This window comes from Colobus angolensis, unplaced genomic scaffold (assembly GCF_000951035.1).
Source record: "Colobus angolensis palliatus isolate OR3802 unplaced genomic scaffold, Cang.pa_1.0 Scaffold8, whole genome shotgun sequence".
Lineage (NCBI taxonomy): Eukaryota > Metazoa > Chordata > Mammalia > Primates > Cercopithecidae > Colobus > Colobus angolensis.
The window spans coordinates 3,502,817-3,524,192 of record NW_012121820.1 but is presented as its reverse complement, the minus strand read 5'-3'; the positions used below and the strand labels follow the sequence as shown (position 1 = coordinate 3,524,192).

Below are 21,376 nucleotides of genomic sequence, written 5' to 3'. Positions count from 1 at the left end.
GCACTGTGTTGGCGTACAGGTCTTTACGGATGTCCACGTCACACTTCATGATGGAGTTGAAGGTAGTTTCGTGGATGCCACAGGACTCCATGCCCAGGAAGGAAGGCTGGAAGAGTGCCTCGGGGCAGCGGAACCGCTCGTTGCCAATGGTGATGACCTGGCCATTGGGCAGCTCGTAGCTCTTCTCCAGGGAGGAGCTGGAAGCTGCCGTGGCCATCTCCTGCTCGAAGTCCAGGGCGACATAGCACAGCTTCTCCTTGATGTCACGCACGATTTCCCGCTCGGCCGTGGTGGTGAAGCTGTAGCCGCGCTCAGTGAGGATCTTCATGAGGTAGTCAGGTCCCGGCCAGCCAGGTCCAGACGCAGGATGGCGTGGGGGAGGGCATACCCCTCGTAGATGGGCACAGTGTGGGTGACCCCGTCACCGGAGTCCATCACGATGCCAGTGGTACGGCCAGAGGCGTACAGGGACAGCACAGCCTGGATGGCCACATACATGGCCGGGGTGTTGAAGGTCTCAAACATGATCTGAGTCATCTTCTCGTGGTTGGCCTTGGAGTTCAGAGGGGCCTCGGTCAGCAGCACGGGGTGCTCCTCAGGAGCCACACGCAGCTCATTGTAGAAGGTGTGGTGCCAGATCTTCTCCATGTCGTCCCAGTTGGCGACGATGCCGTGCTCGATGGGGTACTTCAGGGTGAGGATGCCTCTCTTGCTCTGGGCCTCGTCGCCCACATATGAATCCTTCTGACCCATGCCCACCATCACGCCCTGGTGCCTGGGGCGCCCCACGATGGAGGGGAAGACGGCCCGGGGGGCATCGTCGCCCGCGAAGCCGGCCTTGCACATGCCGGAGCCGTTGTCGACAACGAGCGCGGCGATATCATCATCCATGGTGAGCTGGCGGCGGGTGTGAACGGGCGGCGGAGCGGCGAAGGCGAGGCTCTGTGCTCGCGGGGCGGACGCGGTCTCGGCCAGGATGTCAATTTCTTATCCCTCTGCCTGGGTTGGATTTTCCAAAATCATAATTTGCAGAAGGCAAGCACTTATGGTGGAATATATAATTGTAAGACAGCCACACTGGGGCAGGATCTCTCCCCTCTCCCCACTCACGGCTTTGACCCTTTAACAGTTTAGAACCTGGGTTAGAGAATTGCAGAAGATGAGGTGGGAGGGCAGGGAAGATGCCTGTCAGGTTTTTAGCACAGGTCATTTCACTGAGATTTTGAAACATTTCTGTTTGAACACGAAGCCTGTTCTAGTCCTGGCAGGACACATTCTGAGGGTGGGGGTGGAGAAAGATGTGGTAATGTAACCGGTTAGTCAGTGTTGTCTTAATATTGTTGACAATTCTGTAAAGTTCCTTTTTATAAATATTTGTTAAGCTGTTTCACCTTTGTTTTGAAATCCTTCCCTTTTTTTTGGAGACTTAGTCTCACTGTGTCACCCAGGCTGGAGTGCAGTGGTGTGGTCTCAGCTCACTGCAACCTTCCCCTCTGGGTCTAAGCGATTTTCCCACCTCAGCCTCCCAAGTAGCTGGGACTACAGGCACATGCCACCACACTCGGCTGATTTTTGTATTTTTAGCAGAAACGGGGTTTCACTCATGTTGGCCAGGCTGGTCTCAAACTCCTGACCTTGTGATCCACCCGCCTCGGCCTCCCAAAGTGCTGGGATTACAGGTATGAGCCACCGTGCCCAGCCAATCCTTCCCTTTTAAGCAGAAAATGTGACACTTGTGAAAAAGCTTGTAAGAAAGCACCTCCCTTTTTTTTTTCCTTTAAACCTTTAAATGACAAATCTAGGTAATAGGGTTGTGAATTTTTATTTTTGCTTTGTTTTTAATGAACACTTGTCTTTCAGAACAGGATTGTGTGATAATGTGTCAATGGCAAAAACAAAACATGATTTTGCACAATTAACAAAACTACTGCAAGAAAAATAAAACATTTCGTGGTAACAAAAAAAATTAATACATTTGGAACATTATTCACGCAACCTTACTGACCAGGAATATTTATGTTTTACAGTCATAATGGTAGCCCTGCAGTGCACTCTGGGAGTGAGCGAGCGAGCATTGGCAGTTCATTGTAGTAGTGCAGGCAGCCTGCAATGGTGCAGTCACCTGTGTGTTTAGCATGATGAGGCGGCAGGATGCACCCGAGCCGGCGGGCCAGCATCCTTGGTGGCTCTAAGCTCTCAGAAAAGCTATTTAAACTCTCTGAGCTTTCCTACAATGTTCTTTTGAGGATTAGAAGTAATTGAAAGTGACAAATCCTGAAAGAAGAAGCTCAACAAATAATCATTAATTGCTCCTGATCCTCTGAATGAATTGAGGGGTGTCATTAATTAGGTGTATGCACAAAGATCAATTGGGAGCAAAGGAAAATGTTAAAACTTGTGTTTCTATTTATTTTTAACCTCACTCTTTTACAATTTCTATTTTTTTGTGAATATTTTTAAATATTGGCTGGATGCAGTGGCTTCATGCCTATAATCCCAGCACTTTGGGAGGCTGAGGCAGGCGGATCACCTGAGGTTGGGAGTTCAAGACTGGCTTGGCCAACATGGTGAAACCCCGTCTCTACTAAAAATACAAAAATTAGCCGGGCGTGGTGGCGCACACTTGTAATATTAGCTTTTCTCTCTCTCTCTCTCTCCATATATACACACACACACACTATATATATACATGTTATATATATACACTGTATATATACTATATGTATAATATCTGGTGATGAGTTGTGTAATATACATTCATTTTCTCTGTTGAGTTGTTTGATTTGACCTAACTTTGAACCTCAATCTCAAGAGGTAAAGTAATAGTTTGCCAATTTAATGCTGCACAAAGGATTATTTAAGTAATAACAACAATAATAATATCACATCGTATTTGACAAAACTTCCTAGCACATCATAAATAATAATAAGACACAGGCTTGGGCAATAGAATAATTACTGATTTTCAAATGTAACTGCTTCATGTGTGGTTATAAACGAGGTAATCATGGCATTAAGGTTTGGTATACGTTTAGAAGGGAAAAAGAAAGCTGAGGTTTTAGTAAAGCAGAAAAACACTAAGCTTTAAACATGAAGCCTGAAACCATGGAAAGAGGTTTAACTTCCCTAGTAATCAGGATAATTGCTGAATGCAAATTGAATGCAAATACAAATTGAAACATTAAAGTACAATGTATTGCCCACCATGTTGGCAGAAATGTTAACATCTGATGATTATCCAGCGTGACTGAAGATGTGGGACACTTTCTTGTGGAAGTGTAAGTCAGTAAAACCACTTTGGAGGATAATTTGGCAACATTTTCAGAGTTAAAAATGCTCATGCTTTGTAAACCTGCCATTTGTAGTCTCTGGATCTGCCCTAGGGAGATAGTCTTGTTTTTTTTATGTGTGAATGTCTTCCACAGGGAGATACTCAACACAAAGTGGCATGTACAAGCACGTTCAATGCAGCACCACTATTAATAGCAAGCAGTTGGAGGCAGGCCATCAGTGGGGGAATGGTTAAAAAGGTTGTTTTTTTTTTTTAAGTGCAATATAATTCACATATGATAAATTTCACCATCTTAAAGTGCGTAATTCAGAGTTTTTTAGTATATTCACAGAGTTGTACTACTATCACCTCTAAATAATTCCAGAACATTTTCATTACCCCAAAAAGAAACTCATACCCATTAGCAGTCACTCCCCATTTCTCCCTTCTCCCTTCTCCCATCCCCTGGAAACCACCAATCTACTTTCTGTCTCTGAATTTGCCTGTCCTGGACATTTCATATAAAGAAATAGAATCATACAATCTGTGGTGCTTTTTGTTTGGCAACAGCTTTATTGAGATGTGCTTCACATACCACACAATTCACCTTTTTTTTTTTTTGAGATGGAGTCTTGCTCTATGGCCCAGGCTGGAATGCAGTGCTACAATCTCAGCTCACTGCAACCTCCGCCTCCCGGGTTCAAGTGATTCTCCTGCCTCAGCCTCCTGAGTAGCTAGGATTACAGGTACCTGCCGCTACGTCCGGCATGTGTCATGGGTGGGCATCCTTAACGTTGACAAAATAAACTTCCAAACTTGACTGAGACTTGTCTCAGATACTCTGGTTTACATAACCATCCTAGTGGGTGTAGAGTGGTATCTCATTGTAGTTTTTATTTGCATTTCCCTAATGATTTATGATGTTGAACATCTTTTCATATGTTTCTCAGCCATTTGTACATCTTCTTTTCCGAAATATCTATTCAATTTATTTATGTGTATTTTTGTTTTTATTTTATTTTGTTTGATATTTTGAGATGGAGTCTTACTCTGTCCACCAGGCTGGAGTGCAGTGGCATGATCCCAGCTCACTGCAACCTCTGCCTCTCGGGTTCAAGCGATTCTCCTGCCTCAGCCTCCTGAGTAGCTGGGATTAGAGGTGCCTGCCACCACGCCCAGCTAATTTTTATATTTTTTTAGTAAAGACGGTATTTCACCATGTTGGCCAGGCTGGTCTCGAACTCCTGAACTCAGGTGATCCGCCCGTCTCGGCCTCTCAAAGTGTTGGAATTACAGGCGTGAGCCACCGCACCCGGCCTCAATTTATTTTTAATTAAAAAAATTTTTTTTTAATTTTTAGAACCAGAGTCTTGCTCTGTCACCCAGGCTGGAGTACATTGGTATCATTATAGCTCACTGCAGCCTCCACCCCCCGGGCTCAAGCAGTCTTCCCGTCTCAGCTACCGGAATAGGATGACAGTTGCCTACCACCACATCTGGCTAAGTTTTTTCTTTTTTCTTTTTTCTTTTTTTAAGACAAGGTCTGACTGTGTTACCCAGGCTGGAATGTAGTGGCACAATCACGGCTCACTGTAGTTTCCACCTCCAAGGCTTAAGCAATGCACCCACTTCAGCCTCCCACGTAGCTGGGACTAACAAGCATGAACAACCATACCTAGCTAATTTTTTAAAAATTTTTAAAATTTTTTTATTTTTTTTTCCTTTTTGAGACGGAGTCTCATTCTGTCGCCCAGGCTGGAATGCAACGGTGTAATCTCAGCTCACTGAAACCTCCACCTCTCAGGTCAAGCAACTCTCCTGCCTCAGCTTTCAGAGTAGCTGGGATTATAGGCACTTGCCACCACGCCCAGCTAATTTTTGTATTTTTAGTAGAGACCAGCTTGATGCCTTTACATCTGAGTTTTTGCAAAAGTAGAGACCAGTGTTTCACCATGTTGGCCGAGCTGGTCTTGAACTCCTGACCTCAGGTAATCCATCTGTCTTGGCCACCTAAAGTGCTGGGATTACAGGTGTGAGCCACCACACCTGGTTCCTAGCTAATTTTTAAATTTTTTTGTAGAGACGGGGTTTTCCTGTGATGCTTAGGCTGGTCTCAAACTCCTGGGTCCAAGTAATCCTCTCTCCTCAGCCTCCCAAAGTGCTGGAATTACACATGTGAGCTACTGTGCCCGGTCAGAAATATCTGTTCAATTTGTGGCTTCTTTTCTTTTCTTCTTCTTCTTCTTTTTTTTTTTTTTTTTTAACAGGAATGAGGTCTTGCACAGCCTGGAGTGCAGTGGATGTTTACAGGTGCAACCATGGTGCATTACAATCTTGAACTCCTAGGCTCAAGCAATCCCCCTGCCTCAGCCTCCTGAGTAGCTAGAATATAAGCAGGTGCCACTGCGCTTGGTTCTGTGGCAGTTTTTGTTGTTGTTTTTGTTCGTTTGTTTGTTTGTTTGAGATGGAGTTTTGCTCTTGTTGCCCAGGCTGGGGCGCAATGGCACCATCTCGGCTCACTGCAACCTCCACCTCCCGGGTTCAAGCGATTCTCCTGCCTCAGCCTCCCTAATAGCTGAGATTACAGGTGCCCACCAACACACCCAGCTAATTTTTTGTATTTTTAGTAGAGACAGGGGTTTCACTATGTTGACCAGGCTGGTCTCGAACTCCTAACCTCAGGCGATCCACCTGCTTCGGCCTCCTGTGCTGGGATTACAGGGGTGAGCCACCGCGCCTGGTTGGTTCTGTGGCATTTTTATACTATGCTGCCCAGCTGTTAAAAGGAATGAAGCAAATCTGTACATAATAATCCCTGCCTAGCTCTCTAAGACTTAATGCTAAGCAAAATAGCAAGTAGTAGGATGATACATTATACTACCATAAATTTTATATAAATAAAAACACTCAGGTGTGCCATGCATACACTTACAGACACACACACACTCTCACACCCTGTTACTGTTCAGTTAAATATATATATATATATATATGTAAGAGGATAGAGAAGGGCCTGATGTAATATTTCCCAACCTTTCCAAAATAGTTTGTTACCTTGGGCCAGGAAGAGAGAGAATGAAGATGGGGGTGGAAGAGGGGTATGATCTAAAGGGGCTTTTGTCTTATTTATGACATTTTACATAGTATCCACATACTATTTGGCTAACAAAAGTGTAAAAGCTCCTTAAAATGTAATTACAACCTGAAAAAATAAGAGCATGGGAGCTCTTGGGGAACTGTAGCAGGAGATGGGTTAGAATCTATGCTTCATGCTCCCTGGCAAAGGAATGTATATCCATTGACTCCTTTTATAGCTCAGCTTTATTTTGTCTGGGGTCCTTCCTCTTTTTCAAAATAATTTTATTATTTTTTAATACTATGTATCAATTCAAATAGCATGGAGGTTTATAAAGTGCAAATGAACTTATCTCCCCTCTTCACCTGAAACTACCTACCCTAAGGTAGTGTTAGTGCACATCCTTTTCCTGCTGAAATTCTGTGTTTGGTATTATTTCCCACCCACCCAGTAAGCTGTGCTTCCATCTTCTTGTGGCAAAAGCTCCTTCCTCTCTGGGAGAGGGAAGTCTTCATTTTGAAGCATCCATGGAATGGCCTGCAGGCTTGCTTTGTGTCATCTCCTACCCGAGATTGTGATGTAGTAGGTCTGAAGTTCTACTTGGGCGTCTTCATTTTATAAAAAGTTCCCGCGGTGATTCTGGTGAACCAACAGAGGGTTAAGAGTCGTTTATCTAGGGAGTAGCAGGGCAATCATAAATTGTGCCCATGCTGCTGCTTTGAGAATTATTTTTGGTAGCTGCTTTATGAGAATGATGAGCCTGTCAGGTTTATGGAAACATGCCTGAACTTAGATGGTCTGTTTTCTTCCAGGAATTTCACAGGACTTTTACTTTAGGTTATTTTCAGCATTTGTGTTTTTGTAACTAAATATTCAACATGGAACTGCTATTTGAGTCTGAGAAAGTGATCATGGATTCTTTTTTTTTGAAAATGATGGAAATAAACAGTACATGGCAAACTTAGCTTGTAAACTCTGCCATTTCACATTGAAAATGGGTGGATATAGTAAAAATGACAGGTGATAAATCTTCACCAGTCAGAGTATCCTTGGGTCTTGCTTTAAAATGCTTTTCCTCCCCCACAGCCTGACTTTTGTGCTTCATTTTAGTGTGTTTGCCTGCGATGTGAGCGAGAAATTCATGTGATAGATGCCTCACATCTCCCTAAAATGTGTAAAACGAAGTTGTGCCCTGACCACCTAGGGCACATGTCGTCAGGACCTCTGAGGTTGTGTCATATCTTAAATTTGAGTAATCTTTCTCCTATCTTAAATTTATGTTAAATTTTCTCTTGTAGGTATTCTCATGGGAGCAGTTATAAAAATTATAGAGTTTAAAAAACTGGCGAATTGGAAGGTAGGTTTGCCCTTTGGTTGTTCTTAATTTTAGTAACATTGATGGTTATGCTGGCTTTTTTTTTTGTAATTACTTGGCTATCAGTGGAGTTATTTATATTATTATATTATATACCCCATTAATTTAAAATTTTTTTATTAGATACAGGTTGATGCCTTTACATCCTAGTTTTTGCAAAAGCATAAGTCTCATACTGTTTCAAGTGCACATGGGAGCACCAATGTCATATTTTTGTTGTTGTTATTATACTTGCATTTTTGTAATCCGAGGCTAACCTACTTTATTAGGCAGGAAAATTCTCTAATTAGCATTAAACATTAAATACTGTTTATTGATCCCAATTCCATTCTGACAACTGAGGATAATAAAACATACTTGTCTGGTACTGTGAAACACACTACTTCATATATTGTGGCTCATATTACCCTCATGACAGTCATGTGAGGTGGATTGTCTGGGTATTGTAATATCATCACCCCATTTTTACACATGAAAAAGGTGACACTCAGGGAGATAGGGATGTATTCAGTGTCACAGAGCTAGTAAGAAAGTGGCTGAGTGGAGTCTTGTGTGCAAACCCTCTGGCCTGAATATGCAGTGTTTTCTCCACCATACCACCCCGTCCTCAGTTTGCTAATATACATACCCTTGTGTTAAAGAGGTTATTAGAGTATGAATATCATCCTGGGTTGCAAGTACTCATTGAAACTGGAATTTCAACATCAACTTGAGCATTCATGTTGAGTAGGGTGAGATTAACAAGTATGCTACAAAATTGATTTTGTGGAGAGAAATAAGATTCATTTCAAAATAGTAAAGAATTATGTGGCTAAAATTGATCACATTTGAGCCCTTCCTACTTTGATGAAGCTCCTAGGTCCTAGGATTATTTGACCTGTGAAACTGTAGAGTATAAAATTAGCAAGACAAACCTTATAGCCTAACGTAAAACACAATTTGAAGCTGTTATAAATAGTAATGAAATATTTTATATATTAAATAAATTTTCAAAATGTGTATTGAACTCCGAAGAGTGATAGGCCACACCTGTGCTGGGGAGGCCCCACTGGAGCACGTTACATGTGGGATCTCTGCCTTCCCGTGACTTGGCTACATTTAACCACTCCAAGAGTGGGTCATGACTGAAGAGCCTTTTTCTACTCCTAGGCTGGATATAGCCTGATGTGTAGATTTTGCCCGCTAACCCATTTTGTTTGATCTGATTTAAAAATCATTTGATCAAGACTGGGCATGGTGGCTCATGCCTATAATCCCAGCACTTTGGGAGGCCAAGGTGGGTGGATCGCCTGAGCCCAGGAGCTCGAGGCCAGCTTGGGCAACATAGTGAAACTCTGTCTCTACAAAAATACAAAAAGATAAAAAATAAAAAATAAATGATCAAAATTTGAATTGGCTGTAAAACAATTAAAAATTGTTAGATTTTGGCCGGGTGTGGTGGCTCATGCCTGTAATCCCAGAACTTTGAGAGGCCAAATCGTGTGGATCATCTGAGGTCAGGAGTTTGAGACCAGCCTGGCCAACATGGTGAAACTTTGTCTCTACTAAAAATACAAAAAATTAGCTGGGTGTGCTGGCACGCACCTGTAGTCCCAGCTACTTGGGAGGTTGAGGCACAAGAATCACTTGAACCCAGGAGGTGGAGGTTGCAGTGAGCCGAGATTGAGCCACCGCACTCCAGACTGGGTGACAGAGGGAGGCTCCATCTCAAAGAAAAAAAAAAAGTTAGATTTTAAAATATTACTAGTCTATATAAAATTCTGGAAATTTTACATAAAATTCAGAACTTCTAGCTTCTCTTGGAAAAGCAGAAGCTCTCTTAGCACTAAGTCCAGCAGTGTTCAGAGACACTGAGCAGAGGGGCTTATCTTCCGGGTCATGCAGCGTGGCCCCAAGAAACCTTTGCTTGTGACCCCTGCTGTAAGCGGTGGGAGTAGGGGAATGGGAGGTGATCTTTCACTTCTAGTTTTATATGCATCATTGTTACTGAATTTTTGTTTTCCAACAGGTGTTACTTTTCAAGATAAAATAATAGAATGTATTTAACAGTACAGACCATGAAACAAGTTAGGTGATGGATGTGATAAAGTGCCTAAAGTGTCATCCAGGTAACCAGTGCTTGACCTCAGAAAAGAAGGCTAGATTGGGATGGCAGCATGTACCAGTGGTCCCACCTACTTGGAAGGCTGAGGCAGGAGGATCGCTTGAGCCCAGAAGTTTGAGGCTGCAGTGAGTTATAATTGCACCACTGCAGTCCAGCCTGGGTAACAGAGCAAGACCCTGTCTCTAAAAAAAAAAAAAAAAAAAAAAAAGAATTGGGGCAGGCTTCCTGGAGGAGCCTGCATTTGTGGAGAGTCAGAGTGAGAAGCAAGATATCCGCCTGGAAACCAGATGTGCAGGGAGCAGTCGGAAGTCAGAAAAACAAGAGGAGCTGGTGGTTTCTTTCCCTGAAGTTCTGATTCCAAACTGACCTGCTGGGTCTGCATTCTACCTGTATTATCATGTGCTTAATATTTTTCTATCAATTTGCTTTTTAAATATATATATATGTATATTATTTATTTATTTATTACTTTCTTTTTTTGACACAGAGTCTCGCTCAATTGTCCAGGCTAGAGTGCAGTGGTGCAATCTCGGCTCACTGCAACCTCTGCCTCCCAGGTTCAAATGATTCTCCTGTCTCAGCCTTCTGAGTAGCCAGGCAGGAGAACGGGTGTGTTCCACCGTGCCCGGCTAATTTTTGTATTTTTAGTAGAGACAGGGTCTCACCTTGTTAGCCAGGCTGGTCTCGAACTCCTGACCTTAAGTGATCTACACACCTTTTCCTCCCAAATTGCTGGGATTACAGGTGTGAGCCACTGCGCCTGGATGTGGCTAATTTTTTAAAAAAAATTTTGTAGAGACACGATGTCACCGTGCTGCTCAGACTGATCTCGAACTCCTGAGTTCATGTGATCCTCCCACCTTGGCCTCCCAAAGTGTTAGGATTACAGGATTGAGCCACTGTGCCTGGCCTATATATTTATTTTCTTATTTTCTTATTATTTTTTTTTTTTTGCGGGGGCTTCGCGGGGAGTGGACAGAGTCTCACTGTGTTACCCAGGCTGGAGTGCAATGGCGTGGTCTCAGCTCACTGCAACCTCTGCCTTCCAGGTTCAAGCAGTTCTCCTGCCTTAGCCTCCTGAGTAGCTAGGATTACAGGTGCCTGTCACCACGCCCAGCTAATTTTTGTATTTTTAGTACAGATGGGTTTCACCAAGTTGGCCAGGCTGGTCTCGAACTCCTGACCTCGTGATCCATCCATCTTGGCCTCCCAAAGTGCTGGGATTACAGGCATGGGCCCCCACGCCTGGCCATGTTTATTTTCAAGGCAACGTTACAGTACTATTTCCATTCAGAAACTAATATTGTTTTGTAAACATGATAAAAATGAAGTAGTACAGATGCCTGCTGAAGCATCAGAGGTCAAGTCTGCTCTCTGTCGAGGGAGATCAGCACGTTAGAGCCCTTAGAGGCGGTATTGCCATCCTAAGGTGTCTTGGATTTATTTGGGCCTGAAGAAATAATCAGAAGGGGCTGACTGTCTCAATCGGTGAGGTCAGTGGTATTTCACACACACTGCTCAGGTGCCACCTGAAATCACCTCAGACCATTTTGGGGGAGCCATTGCCAAAAGGAACTATAACACTATTTCCCTGAAAGGCAGTGTGTTCATGAGGGCTGCAGTAACAAATTACCACAAACTAAGTGGAGGCCAGAAGTGAGAAGTCAAGGTATCAGCAGGGCCGGGTTCCCTCCCAAAGACTCTAGAAAATAATTCTTCATTGCATCTCCCAGCTTCTGGTGGCCCAGGTTTTCCTTGGCTTGTGGCTGCATCACTCCTGTCTTTGTCTCTGTGCTCACATGGGCTTCTTCTACACGTCTCTGTGTGCCTCGTTCTGTCTCTTACAAGTCGATGTTTGCTGCCTTTAGCCTTCCCTTATCCAGTGTAAGGTCATCTAGATCCTTACCTTCGTTAGATCTGCAGAGACCCTATTTCCAAATAAGGTCACATTCTGAGATTCCTAGTGGACATGAATTGGGGTTGGGGTTGGGGGACACTATGTTACCCCACTATAGGTAGATTCTCCTTTTTCCCAGGGTGGGAGGGGTAGTTTTTGTATCTCCAAAAGGCTGTATATAGTGATCCTGCTGCACAGATCCTGAGAATAGGTTGCCCCACAAAGCACAGAGCTCGGCTCATTTCTTTTCACACAGTCCCAGTCTGAATCATGAGCTTGTTGTACATGCTGCTATTTTAAGACTTAATAAGGCATTTCAGAAGGCATCATTTGCTTCTATTTTGAGCCTTTTTTGAATTTTTTTTAGTCTTTATGGTAACAGCTGTACATTTGTAAGAATACATTTAGGCATTCTTTGGAATAGGGATTTTGACAAGAAATCAGACTGTCAAAATTGTGACATGGGAAAATATTCATATGAAAAGGGCCTGATTTTGCATTTTTAAGAAGACTATGTATTACACATAACCATTTTGGGCTTGAGGACCAATATATATTTCCCCCAAATTCTACCAACAGCTAGAGAGATATTCTAATAATATAGAAAATGAAATTGTTATTGTTTCATCCCTCCAAAGTTGGCTGTATTCTGGAAACACCATTCATAATGGCACTTAATGATCAAATCTGGAAGCAAGGTGCAATGGTTTGGGCGTTTGTCTCCCTAAACCTCATGTTGAAATTTGATTCCAGTGTTGGAAGTGTTTGGGTCATGGGGGTGGACCCTCATGGATAGACTGATGCCCTTGCTGGGGTAGGGAGGTGCATGAGTTCTTGCTCTGTTCGTTCCCTATACAGCTGATTGTTAAAAAGAGCCTGGTCCCACCCGCGCCCCCCCTTTCTTTCTCTCTTGTCATGGATCTCTGCACACTCTGGCTCCCCTTCTCTTCCCCCATGAGTGGAAGCAGCCTAAGGTTCTTATCAGATACCCAGTCTTGAACTTTTCCAGACAGCAGACTCATGAGCCAAATAAATATTTTTCCTTTGTAAATTACCCAGCCTCAGGTGTTCTTTTATAGCAAGACACATGGTAAGGGACTGTCTTTGTAGCCAAGTCTCAAGTCGAAAAAGCATCCAATGGGGACTGTTTCATCACATCAGACTTTGGAAAACGGCAGAGTTGTCTGTGATAAGCAGAAAGAAGGCAGAGCTATTTTAACCATGTGTAGGGTTTCCTGTTCCTCTGAGTGGATTGTTTTAGGGTTTGCCGTTACCTTTTTCCTGGAGGAATTCCAGTTTGTAGACTTGTTTTTGAAAGTATGCAACCAGAATTGAAATTTTCTAGATTCAGATTAATTTTCTTTCTATACTAAGGAATAAAAAACATACTACTGTGTGTTTGGAAGCAGTTTGTTGTGCTATTTCTTTTCGCCGGTCACCTTTAAAATCCTTGTCTTGACCAGGTGCGGTGGCTCATACCTGTAATCCCAGCATTTTGGGAAGCTGAGGTGGGAGGATTGCTTGAGGTTAGGACTTTGAGACCAGCCTGGGCAACACAGCGGACCCTGTATCTAAAAAAAAGAAAAAAAAAAAAAATAGCCTGGCGCGGTAGCACGCACATGTAGTCCCAGCTACTCAGGAGGCTGAAGTGAGAGGATCACTTGAGTCCAGGAGGTGGAGGCTGCAGGGAGCTGTGATTGCACCACTGCACTTCAGCCTGGGCAACAGAGCAAGATTCTGTCTCAAAATAATAATAATAATGATAAAAATAATAGGCCGGGTGCGGTGGCTCAAGCCTGTAATCCCAGCACTTTGGGAGGCCGAGACAGGCAGATCACGAGGTCAGGAGATCGAGACCATCCTGACTAACACGGTGAAACCCCGTCTCTACTAAAAAAAAAAATACAAAAAACTAGCCGGGCGAGGTGGCGGGCGGCTGTAGTCCCAGCTATTCAGGAGGCTGAGGCAGGAGAGTGGCGTGAACCCGGGAGGTGGAGCTTGCAGTGAGCTGAGATCCGGCCACTGCACTCTAGCCTGGGCGACAGAGCAAGACTCCATCTCAAAAATAATAATAATAATAATATAAAATGCAATTTCATTTTTTTTTTTTTTTTGAAGGGGGAATCTCTCATTCTGCTTGATTTTATTATCAGGTAGTTATTTAAACATTATACGTTTCCATTAGGCCAGGCTCTGAAAGAAGAATTATTTTGGCTCTTTATTGATGAATTTATTTCTTAATTACACAAATTCCATGCCTCTTAAGATTCCCATTTTCTATTTACAGGAAGAAGAAATGTTTCGTCCAAACATGTTTTTCCTCCTCCTGCTTCCCCCTATTATCTTTGAGTCTGGATATTCATTACACAAGGTGAGACTCAGGCCCACATTGGTGCTTTGGTCTGGACAGTTTCTCATGTTTGTAAAGCAAGTTCCTTAAAAGCTTGGGTGTTAGCTCTGCTTCTTCCTGGTTGTGCTCAGTGGAAGCTGGACTGCAGTGCCTGAATTCTGGAGAGGAGCAGACATAATCAATTGGCTGCTTTAATGGTTTCAGGCAGTGTGACTCACTGAGCCAGTGTTTGTCATAAATGGGTGCTTTGCCCAAAAAGATGGCTGAATGATGTTAAGTGGCTCACAGATGATGCATTGACTCGTCTTCCTGGACACAGACTGATAGATGTAAAGAGGGTAGACTGTGTCCTGGGATGACAGGGACATGTGCCCCAGGGCTTTTGTTTCTTTCACCTCCCCCACTGGGGCCTTTCTAACCTCCTCAGGCCCATCCATCCTTTCTTGTCTCCCTCTCAGTGTCCTCCCATGGCCTCAGACCCCAGCTTGATATTCCCCTTCATCCCTCAACCTCTATCTCTTCTCGCCCACTCCCTGATCCAGCTTCTCCTTCTGAGGCTGGAGCCCCATCCTTCCCTTCCTAGTCCCACAGTTGCCTGCCCATCCTTGCCTCCTTGCCTTGGTGAGCAGTGGCACTGGCCCCTACCCACTTCTCTGCTTTGGTTTGGCCTTGATGGCCATTGCCTTGCAACTCCCAGTGTGAGGTGCTGTTTTTGTTTTTGTTTTTGTTTTTTGAGATGGAGTCTCGCTGTGTCACCCAGGCTGGAGTACAGTGGCATGATCTTGGCTCACTGCAACCTCCGCCTCGCGGGTTCAATCAATTCTTCTGCCTCAAACTCCTGAGTAACTGGGATTACAGGCACACGCCACCATGTCCAGCTAATTTTTGTGTTTTTAGTAGACACGAGGTTTTACCATGTTGGCCAGGCTGTTCTCAAAACTCCTGTCCTCAAGTGATCCGCCCACCTCAGCCTCCCAAAGTGCTGAGATTACAGGCGTGAGCCACTGTGTCCGGCCGCTAGTGTGAGTCTTTCTGCCTGGGCAGGAGCTTCTCACTTTTAAGCCTGTTTGTGTCTGTGCGTGGTTTTTTCCTTGTCTGTGAGTTTTCTTTAAACATAAATGTATTTAAGTTTTAAAATAAAGTGATTCAACTTAAAATACTAGTATTAATAATACAACAGCTATTTTGTGAATGTGATTTTTAAAAAAACTGTGAAGATTGGAAAGTTTAAGCCAGCCCTTGGAGAGAGGAAAGCCAGAGACACAATACAGGTCTAATCATGCGCTGCCCCCTACAGGTTTCTTTTTGGTAAAGTAAGAACCAAAAACCCCAAAACCCTACCCTTCCCAGGGTGCTTTGAGATTCACACTAGATGAAAGAATGTAGGCAAAGCACCACCCACCACAATAAATGGAGTGCTGCTTCTTGTTATTAATGATAAAAATGTTATCTGTTATTAATAACAATACCACCTCCAGTAGTAGTAATAATAATTTATTAAACTTAATAGATCAGGCCCAGTGGCTCATGCCTGTAATCCCAGCAATTTGAGATGCCAAGGTGGGTGGATCACTTGAGGCCAGGGATTCAAGACCAGTCTGGCCAACATGGTGAAACCCCATCTCTACTAAAAATACAAAAACTAGTTGGTCGTGGTGGTGTGTGCCTGTAATCCCAGCTACTCTGGAGGCTGAAGCATGAGAATCATGAGAATCGTTTGAACTCAGGAGGTGGAGCTTGCAGTGAGCTGAGATCACGCCACTGCACTCCAGCCTGGGTGACAGAGGGAGACTTTGTCTCCAAAATAAGTAAATAAAAATAAACTTAATTTGTTGTTGACATGGTATAAAATAAATAAATAAACAATTTTTTAAAAACAGATTAGATTTGTCTAGAAATTTTTGGTAAAAACATAGAAATTAAGTCTTTAATTTTCCTGTACTGAAACAAAAATATATTAAGATGTTCAGCCCAGATTTTTTTAAAGTTATTATTTTATTGTACATCTATCCAAAGAAAAAGTGAAAAGGAAGTTTAATGTAAAAAATATTCCCAAGTTTTAGAAACTGTTACTGACGTCAGATAATTTTTAATAAGGAAACGTAAGTTGAAGGTCACCATGTCTTTCCATCTTTCACTTTGTAAACAAATCTTAACTGTAAGCAGATTATGAAAATATTTCAAAACATGCTGAGGAAATTGACTTGATTTTGACTTAAAAACGTGACATTTTGAATATCAGAGAATGTAAAGTTTTTATTTTCTATTTTTTATTTTAGAGGGAAGGGAGAGAAACTTGTTCAAAATTTGAGGAAAGTAATAGTTTTTTAGAAAAATATTTTGTTGAAGATGACTTTCCAGCAGATAATGTGACAGTTTATATGAAAGGGACTTATAGGATTATGAAATGCTAATTCTGAAACTTCTGTCTACTTTCTACCCTGCCCCAAAGATGACAGGAAGTAAAGTTGGAATATTTTATTTTACTATTGTGATATTTGCTAATGTAAATTTGGACTTAGAATACAGATTTCAGTAAGATTATCATCAGTTGATGTGCATTAGCTGGGCAGCGACTGGTTCTTTGAATTGTAAATATTGCACAGATCGTAGGGTGTTACTTATGTCAAAAAGAAACAGTAAATTTGCTTTATCTAGCAGAGGGAAGTTCTTGTAGTGTGGTAACTTTAATTTGGGTAAATTTCGGGATCCAGATTAATCTTAACCAAGTATATGAATTATATCAACATTAGAACTCTGCAAACAGGTCAAAACTGATTAATCTTTTTGTTTGTTTGTTTGTTTGTTTGAGATGGAGTTTTGCTCGTTACCCAGGCTGGAGTGCAATGGCGTGATCTCGGCTCATTGCAACCTTGGCCTCCCGGGTTCAAGCGATCCTCCTGCCTCAGCCTCCCGAGTAGCTGGGATTACAGGTGCCCACTACCACACCAGCTAATTTTGTATTTTTAGTAGAAATGGGGTTTCTCCATGTTGGTCAGGTTGGTCTCGAACTCCTGACCTTAGGTGATCCACCTGCCTTGGCCCCCCAAAGTGCTGGGATTACAGGCTTGAGCCACTGAGCCCAGCCTAATCTGTTTTGAAATAACAATAGAAAACAGCGATTTGCAAAGAGAAACTCATAGATTGAAAGCCCTTTGTTTTGAAAAACCAAATCATTGTGTTTGCCTTGAGTTATTTTAAAATTCTTTCTTCAGTAAAGATTGATATGCCAAATAAAGGAATTAAATGTCAGATTATAGGCAGCCAAGTCAAAATTGCAGCTTCTAGGAGGTAGGCTTAGTGGGGCAGTCAGTGTTCAGCTAAGGACACTCCTTCATGAGTGGGCTTTAAAATAGCAGGTCCTAATGTCCCTGGTTTGGCGATTTCTGAGCTGAAAACAAGAATCTTGTTCACACCCACAATCGGGAGTGATTAAAGCCTCTTGGTAAGTCCTAAGTGAAGTCCATAGGGTTATGATAACTAGCTTAATTTCCTTAATTTTATGGAAATTTGAAAGATGTTACCATGCTGCTTGGACTTGAATATTTTCTCTTAAATGGTGTGAAATATAGATAGAAACATTTTATCTGTCATAGTTAATGATGATACTAACAGAGTGAAGTAAAATTGTTTAAAAGACCTGGCCAGGAAAAAGGAATATCTGATAGTGTATCTTGGTATCCTAATTGTGTGGACTTTGGACGTGAAACACAGTTAATTCCGTCAGTGCCTGTCTGTTGGGCATCCTCCTTCTGAGGGACATTATGTCAGGGACTGTGTTGTGCGAAAGCAGATGTGGTCATTGCCCAGAATGAGCCTGCAGCCTCATGGGAAAATCAGACATCAGTTACGTAAATAAGTGCAAAATTGCAGTCTTGTCAACCGCTACAAGGTGGGGTGACTGTGCACTGAGAGCATAGACTAGGATCTGAGCTGGGAGCTGGCTAAGGGATCAGGAAGAGTTGAAATGTCCCGAGATCTTGGGATGATGAAAGCTTAACAAGCAAAGAGGGAGCACAACCCACTCGAAGCCACCAGCGGGACTGGAACCCAGAGAACAAAGGTGGGCATGGTGCCAGATGAGCCCAGAGGCCTCCCCAGGGGTGGAGTCATCCAGGCTGGGGGCTAGCTGCATTTTAAGTGGAAGTAGGGGTCCAGGTGAAGGCAGCACAATCAGATTTGTCTTTTGGGAGGATCATTCTGGAAGGACTGGAGAGTGGAGGGAAAGGGGCTCAGAGGGGTTGAGGAGACTTGTGTGAAGCTCTGCAGCGTTCCAGATGAAAGATGATGTGAATGACGGGACACTGCAGTAGGTGCGGGGGTGCAGGAAGACTCCCAGGCTCCCAGCTTGCCACACAGGATGGGCAGTGGTGCCTTTCATAGAGAATCAAGTCAGCCGAGAGGGCCAGGTGTGCGGGCCATGACTTCACTGACAAGAATGGCTTTTCTAATCATTTCCCTGATTTCTGCTCTTTCAAACAGGGTAACTTCTTTCAAAATATTGGTTCCATCACCCTGTTTGCTGTTTTTGGGACGGCAATATCTGCTTTTGTAGTAGGTGGAGGAATTTATTTTCTGGGTCAGGTAAGAAAATCATCTTTGAAACACTTTGAAAGTCTTATATTCTTAGAGCTAGTGCAGGGAGGTGGGAAGGTGAAATGGGGCCACTTCGTGGGGCCTGGGTTTCACCCTTAGGGTAAATTCCTTCTGGAAGGAAATCCTAGCTTCATATGAGGTACAGTAGAGGCATGCTAAATTGTTTCAAAGTGTCCTGTAAGACCTTTGGTATCTGGAATTGAGTAAATCTTTTCCATAATCCCCCTCCAAAGTATTTGATTTTATTTGCAAACCAATACTGTCTTAAATTAGAAAGTCTAAAAATAAAGCCAAATATATGCCATCAAGAACTTCAAACAGTTGTGTTGTCAGGTAGACTGAATTGGGGTTGAATGCTGTTTTTTGATAAAAATTTGCATTTTAAAAATCAAAGATGTGCTTTTCTGCTGGCACTGGAGAAATAATAAAATCAAAGGTGATTCTGAATCTGTTCACTCAATTCTAAGCTGTCTACCTATAGAATTATATACTCTGGATTTTCCACAATTGCTAAACCACTTCCCAGTGACATCAGTTGGATGGTCTCTACTTTAGACTTCAAATTAATTCAAACTAATTTAGACCAAACATCCCTAGGAAGGTAGTATCTGTAGTTTTGTACTATGCATGTCCATGCATGTCACATTCTTTTCCTTTATTGTCAGTTGCAGAAAGTTTGCCTGTCCCAGTTCTGAAAATTAAGTTGAGGGTCAGGTGTCTGGGTGACAGGCAGATTTCTTTAACACATGTCAGCTGCTTTCTTCTCTAGATAGCCAAAGCCCATTCCATCGAATTTTCACCTGTATTGCAGCTTTGATGGCACCAGAGTAAATCTGTCTGTCATGCAGCTTTCTTCATTGCTCAGTTTCTAGTATTAAATAAGAATAAACTTAAGGAAACTACAGTTAATTGGGCTTGAAGAATGTAGCATTCTTTTCCATACTTTCATTGCATGCTGATGGAATGCATGTTTCAATTAAAGCTTAGGAGCCTTCTTTATTTTTCAAGTGGTGTGGGAACTGAAGATTAATGTCCTTATTAGTTTTAACAAAGCACTAACGGACATTTAAATCTTCTTGGCTGTTCTCCAGGGGTTTTTTTTGTGTCTGTGTGTTTGTGTGTTTTATTTTACAGGCTGATGTAATCTCTAAACTCAACATGACAGACAGGTAAATCCTTCATACTGTAACACCCATGCGACTGCTTTTCAGACAGGGGAAATTTTTCTCCACATTGCTTCCTGGGTGTGGTACTGTTCTATTCTCTCTCTGTATATTTATTTTTGGTAAGGATTTCTGCCATAGAATCTTACTCTGAGTTAATTTGTATCTCTGAAATGAATCAAAACTATACTAAAGACTTTTGAAGATCCCTAGTCGGGCATTGCTGATTGGAATGATATAGTTTAAGCTTGGGAGGGAGTAACTCTGCTCAGCTAACTGCCCTGCCCATGTGCACACATATATTGTACCATTGTCTTCTTCTTATTTCCAAGACTTTTCAGTCGCCATAACAAAAAGTTGTCTTCTTGATAGTTTAGAGATGGAGCGGGGAGTGACAGAGAAACTTTCCTCTGGGATTCCCACCAAACCTGCGGTGGGGGAAGCAGGGCCAAGACCTCTGTTGTGGATATTGTGGAAAGCCCCTCTATCTAAAGCCACTCCCGTGAGCACATCCCATGAGCCCTGTCCAAGAATTCCCAGAATTGCATAGTGAGAAGCAGCCTCACTAGGTTGAGGCAGTTGTCTCTCAGAAGGTACCAGATCTAGTGCTGGAAAAGCACCCATGCAGAGCATCGTCTGGCTTCCCCCTTCTGAGAGTAGACAGCCTTGCTCAGTGTGTCTGCGTTTGGTCTTGCGGCATGGCTGAGGAGCTGGGCAGCAGGGCCACATGTTCGTCCCCAGATCCTTGTCATCTGGCCAGTCAGAGCTTTCAGGATTTAGCAGCAGTTTAGCAACTTGGGACTAGAATCTGGGAACCCTTTTCATGGAAACTGTGTCTCTGATAACAAGTCCAATCCTATTTCCACCTCCACTCACCACCCACCCCAGCCCAGGACAACAATTTTGGAGCTTTTGTTGTAAGACAATAAACAAGTAGTAGATACGTAAACAAGTAGTCCTATTCCATGGGAGCTGGAAATAAAGCAGAACTGATGTCCTGTGTTTAGTAGGTGTTTTGCAAATAAAAAGAAATGCCCAGTAAAGGAAGGTATCACAGTATTCAAATCTTCCACTTGTTTTGGAGACAGCTGGTTAGAGATACAGACAATGCTGGATAACTTCCTGTGAAGTTGAATTGAATCAGTGGTTGGGATGTTCAGGTGAAGGACAGGAAAATAATTGCCCTATAGACACACTGACTTAGAACCAGGTAGTGTTTTCCTCTCCATGTGCAGAAGCTTCCTTTGCTGTTAGAAAGTGACAGTCCCATGGGTGGGGACTGCTCTGGGGTCACAAACCCACACAGCTGCAGGGCCTGGCAGAGCACTTAAGAGAGGGAAGCTGGCCAGCTGTGAGTCTAGCGGTGGGGCAGCAGCCAGTGGGAGAACACACCCTGTATGAAGGGACAGCCACTTCTCAGTGCCAACTCATGATTACCATGTGGAAATCTGGGCCCAGAATTGGTGGCTATTTTAAATAATTTTTCTTTCAAAATGAGGCTAGGTTTCTAGATTTTTATAGGGAATTTTCCAGTTTTCAAATGT

The 21,376-nt window shown here is 42.9% G+C and overlaps 1 protein-coding gene across 3 annotated transcripts in view; it reads left to right on the top strand.

Moving 5' to 3' along the window:
• SLC9A8 (solute carrier family 9, subfamily A (NHE8, cation proton antiporter 8), member 8) overlaps positions 1–21,376 on the top strand; it is a 78,528-nt gene that overhangs the window by 19,522 nt on the left and 37,630 nt on the right. For 2 of the 3 annotated variants that reach the window (XM_011928827.1, XM_011928826.1), the window contains exons 4-7: positions 7,646–7,704; positions 14,011–14,094; positions 18,556–18,657; positions 19,804–19,838. In XM_011928827.1, the coding sequence (XP_011784217.1) occupies positions 7,646–7,704; positions 14,011–14,094; positions 18,556–18,657; positions 19,804–19,838 (280 nt within the window). Of the gene's footprint in view, positions 1–7,645; positions 7,705–14,010; positions 14,095–18,555; positions 18,658–19,760; positions 19,839–21,376 lie in introns of all 3 variants that reach the window. The other variant, XM_011928825.1, reaches the window with a different exon arrangement.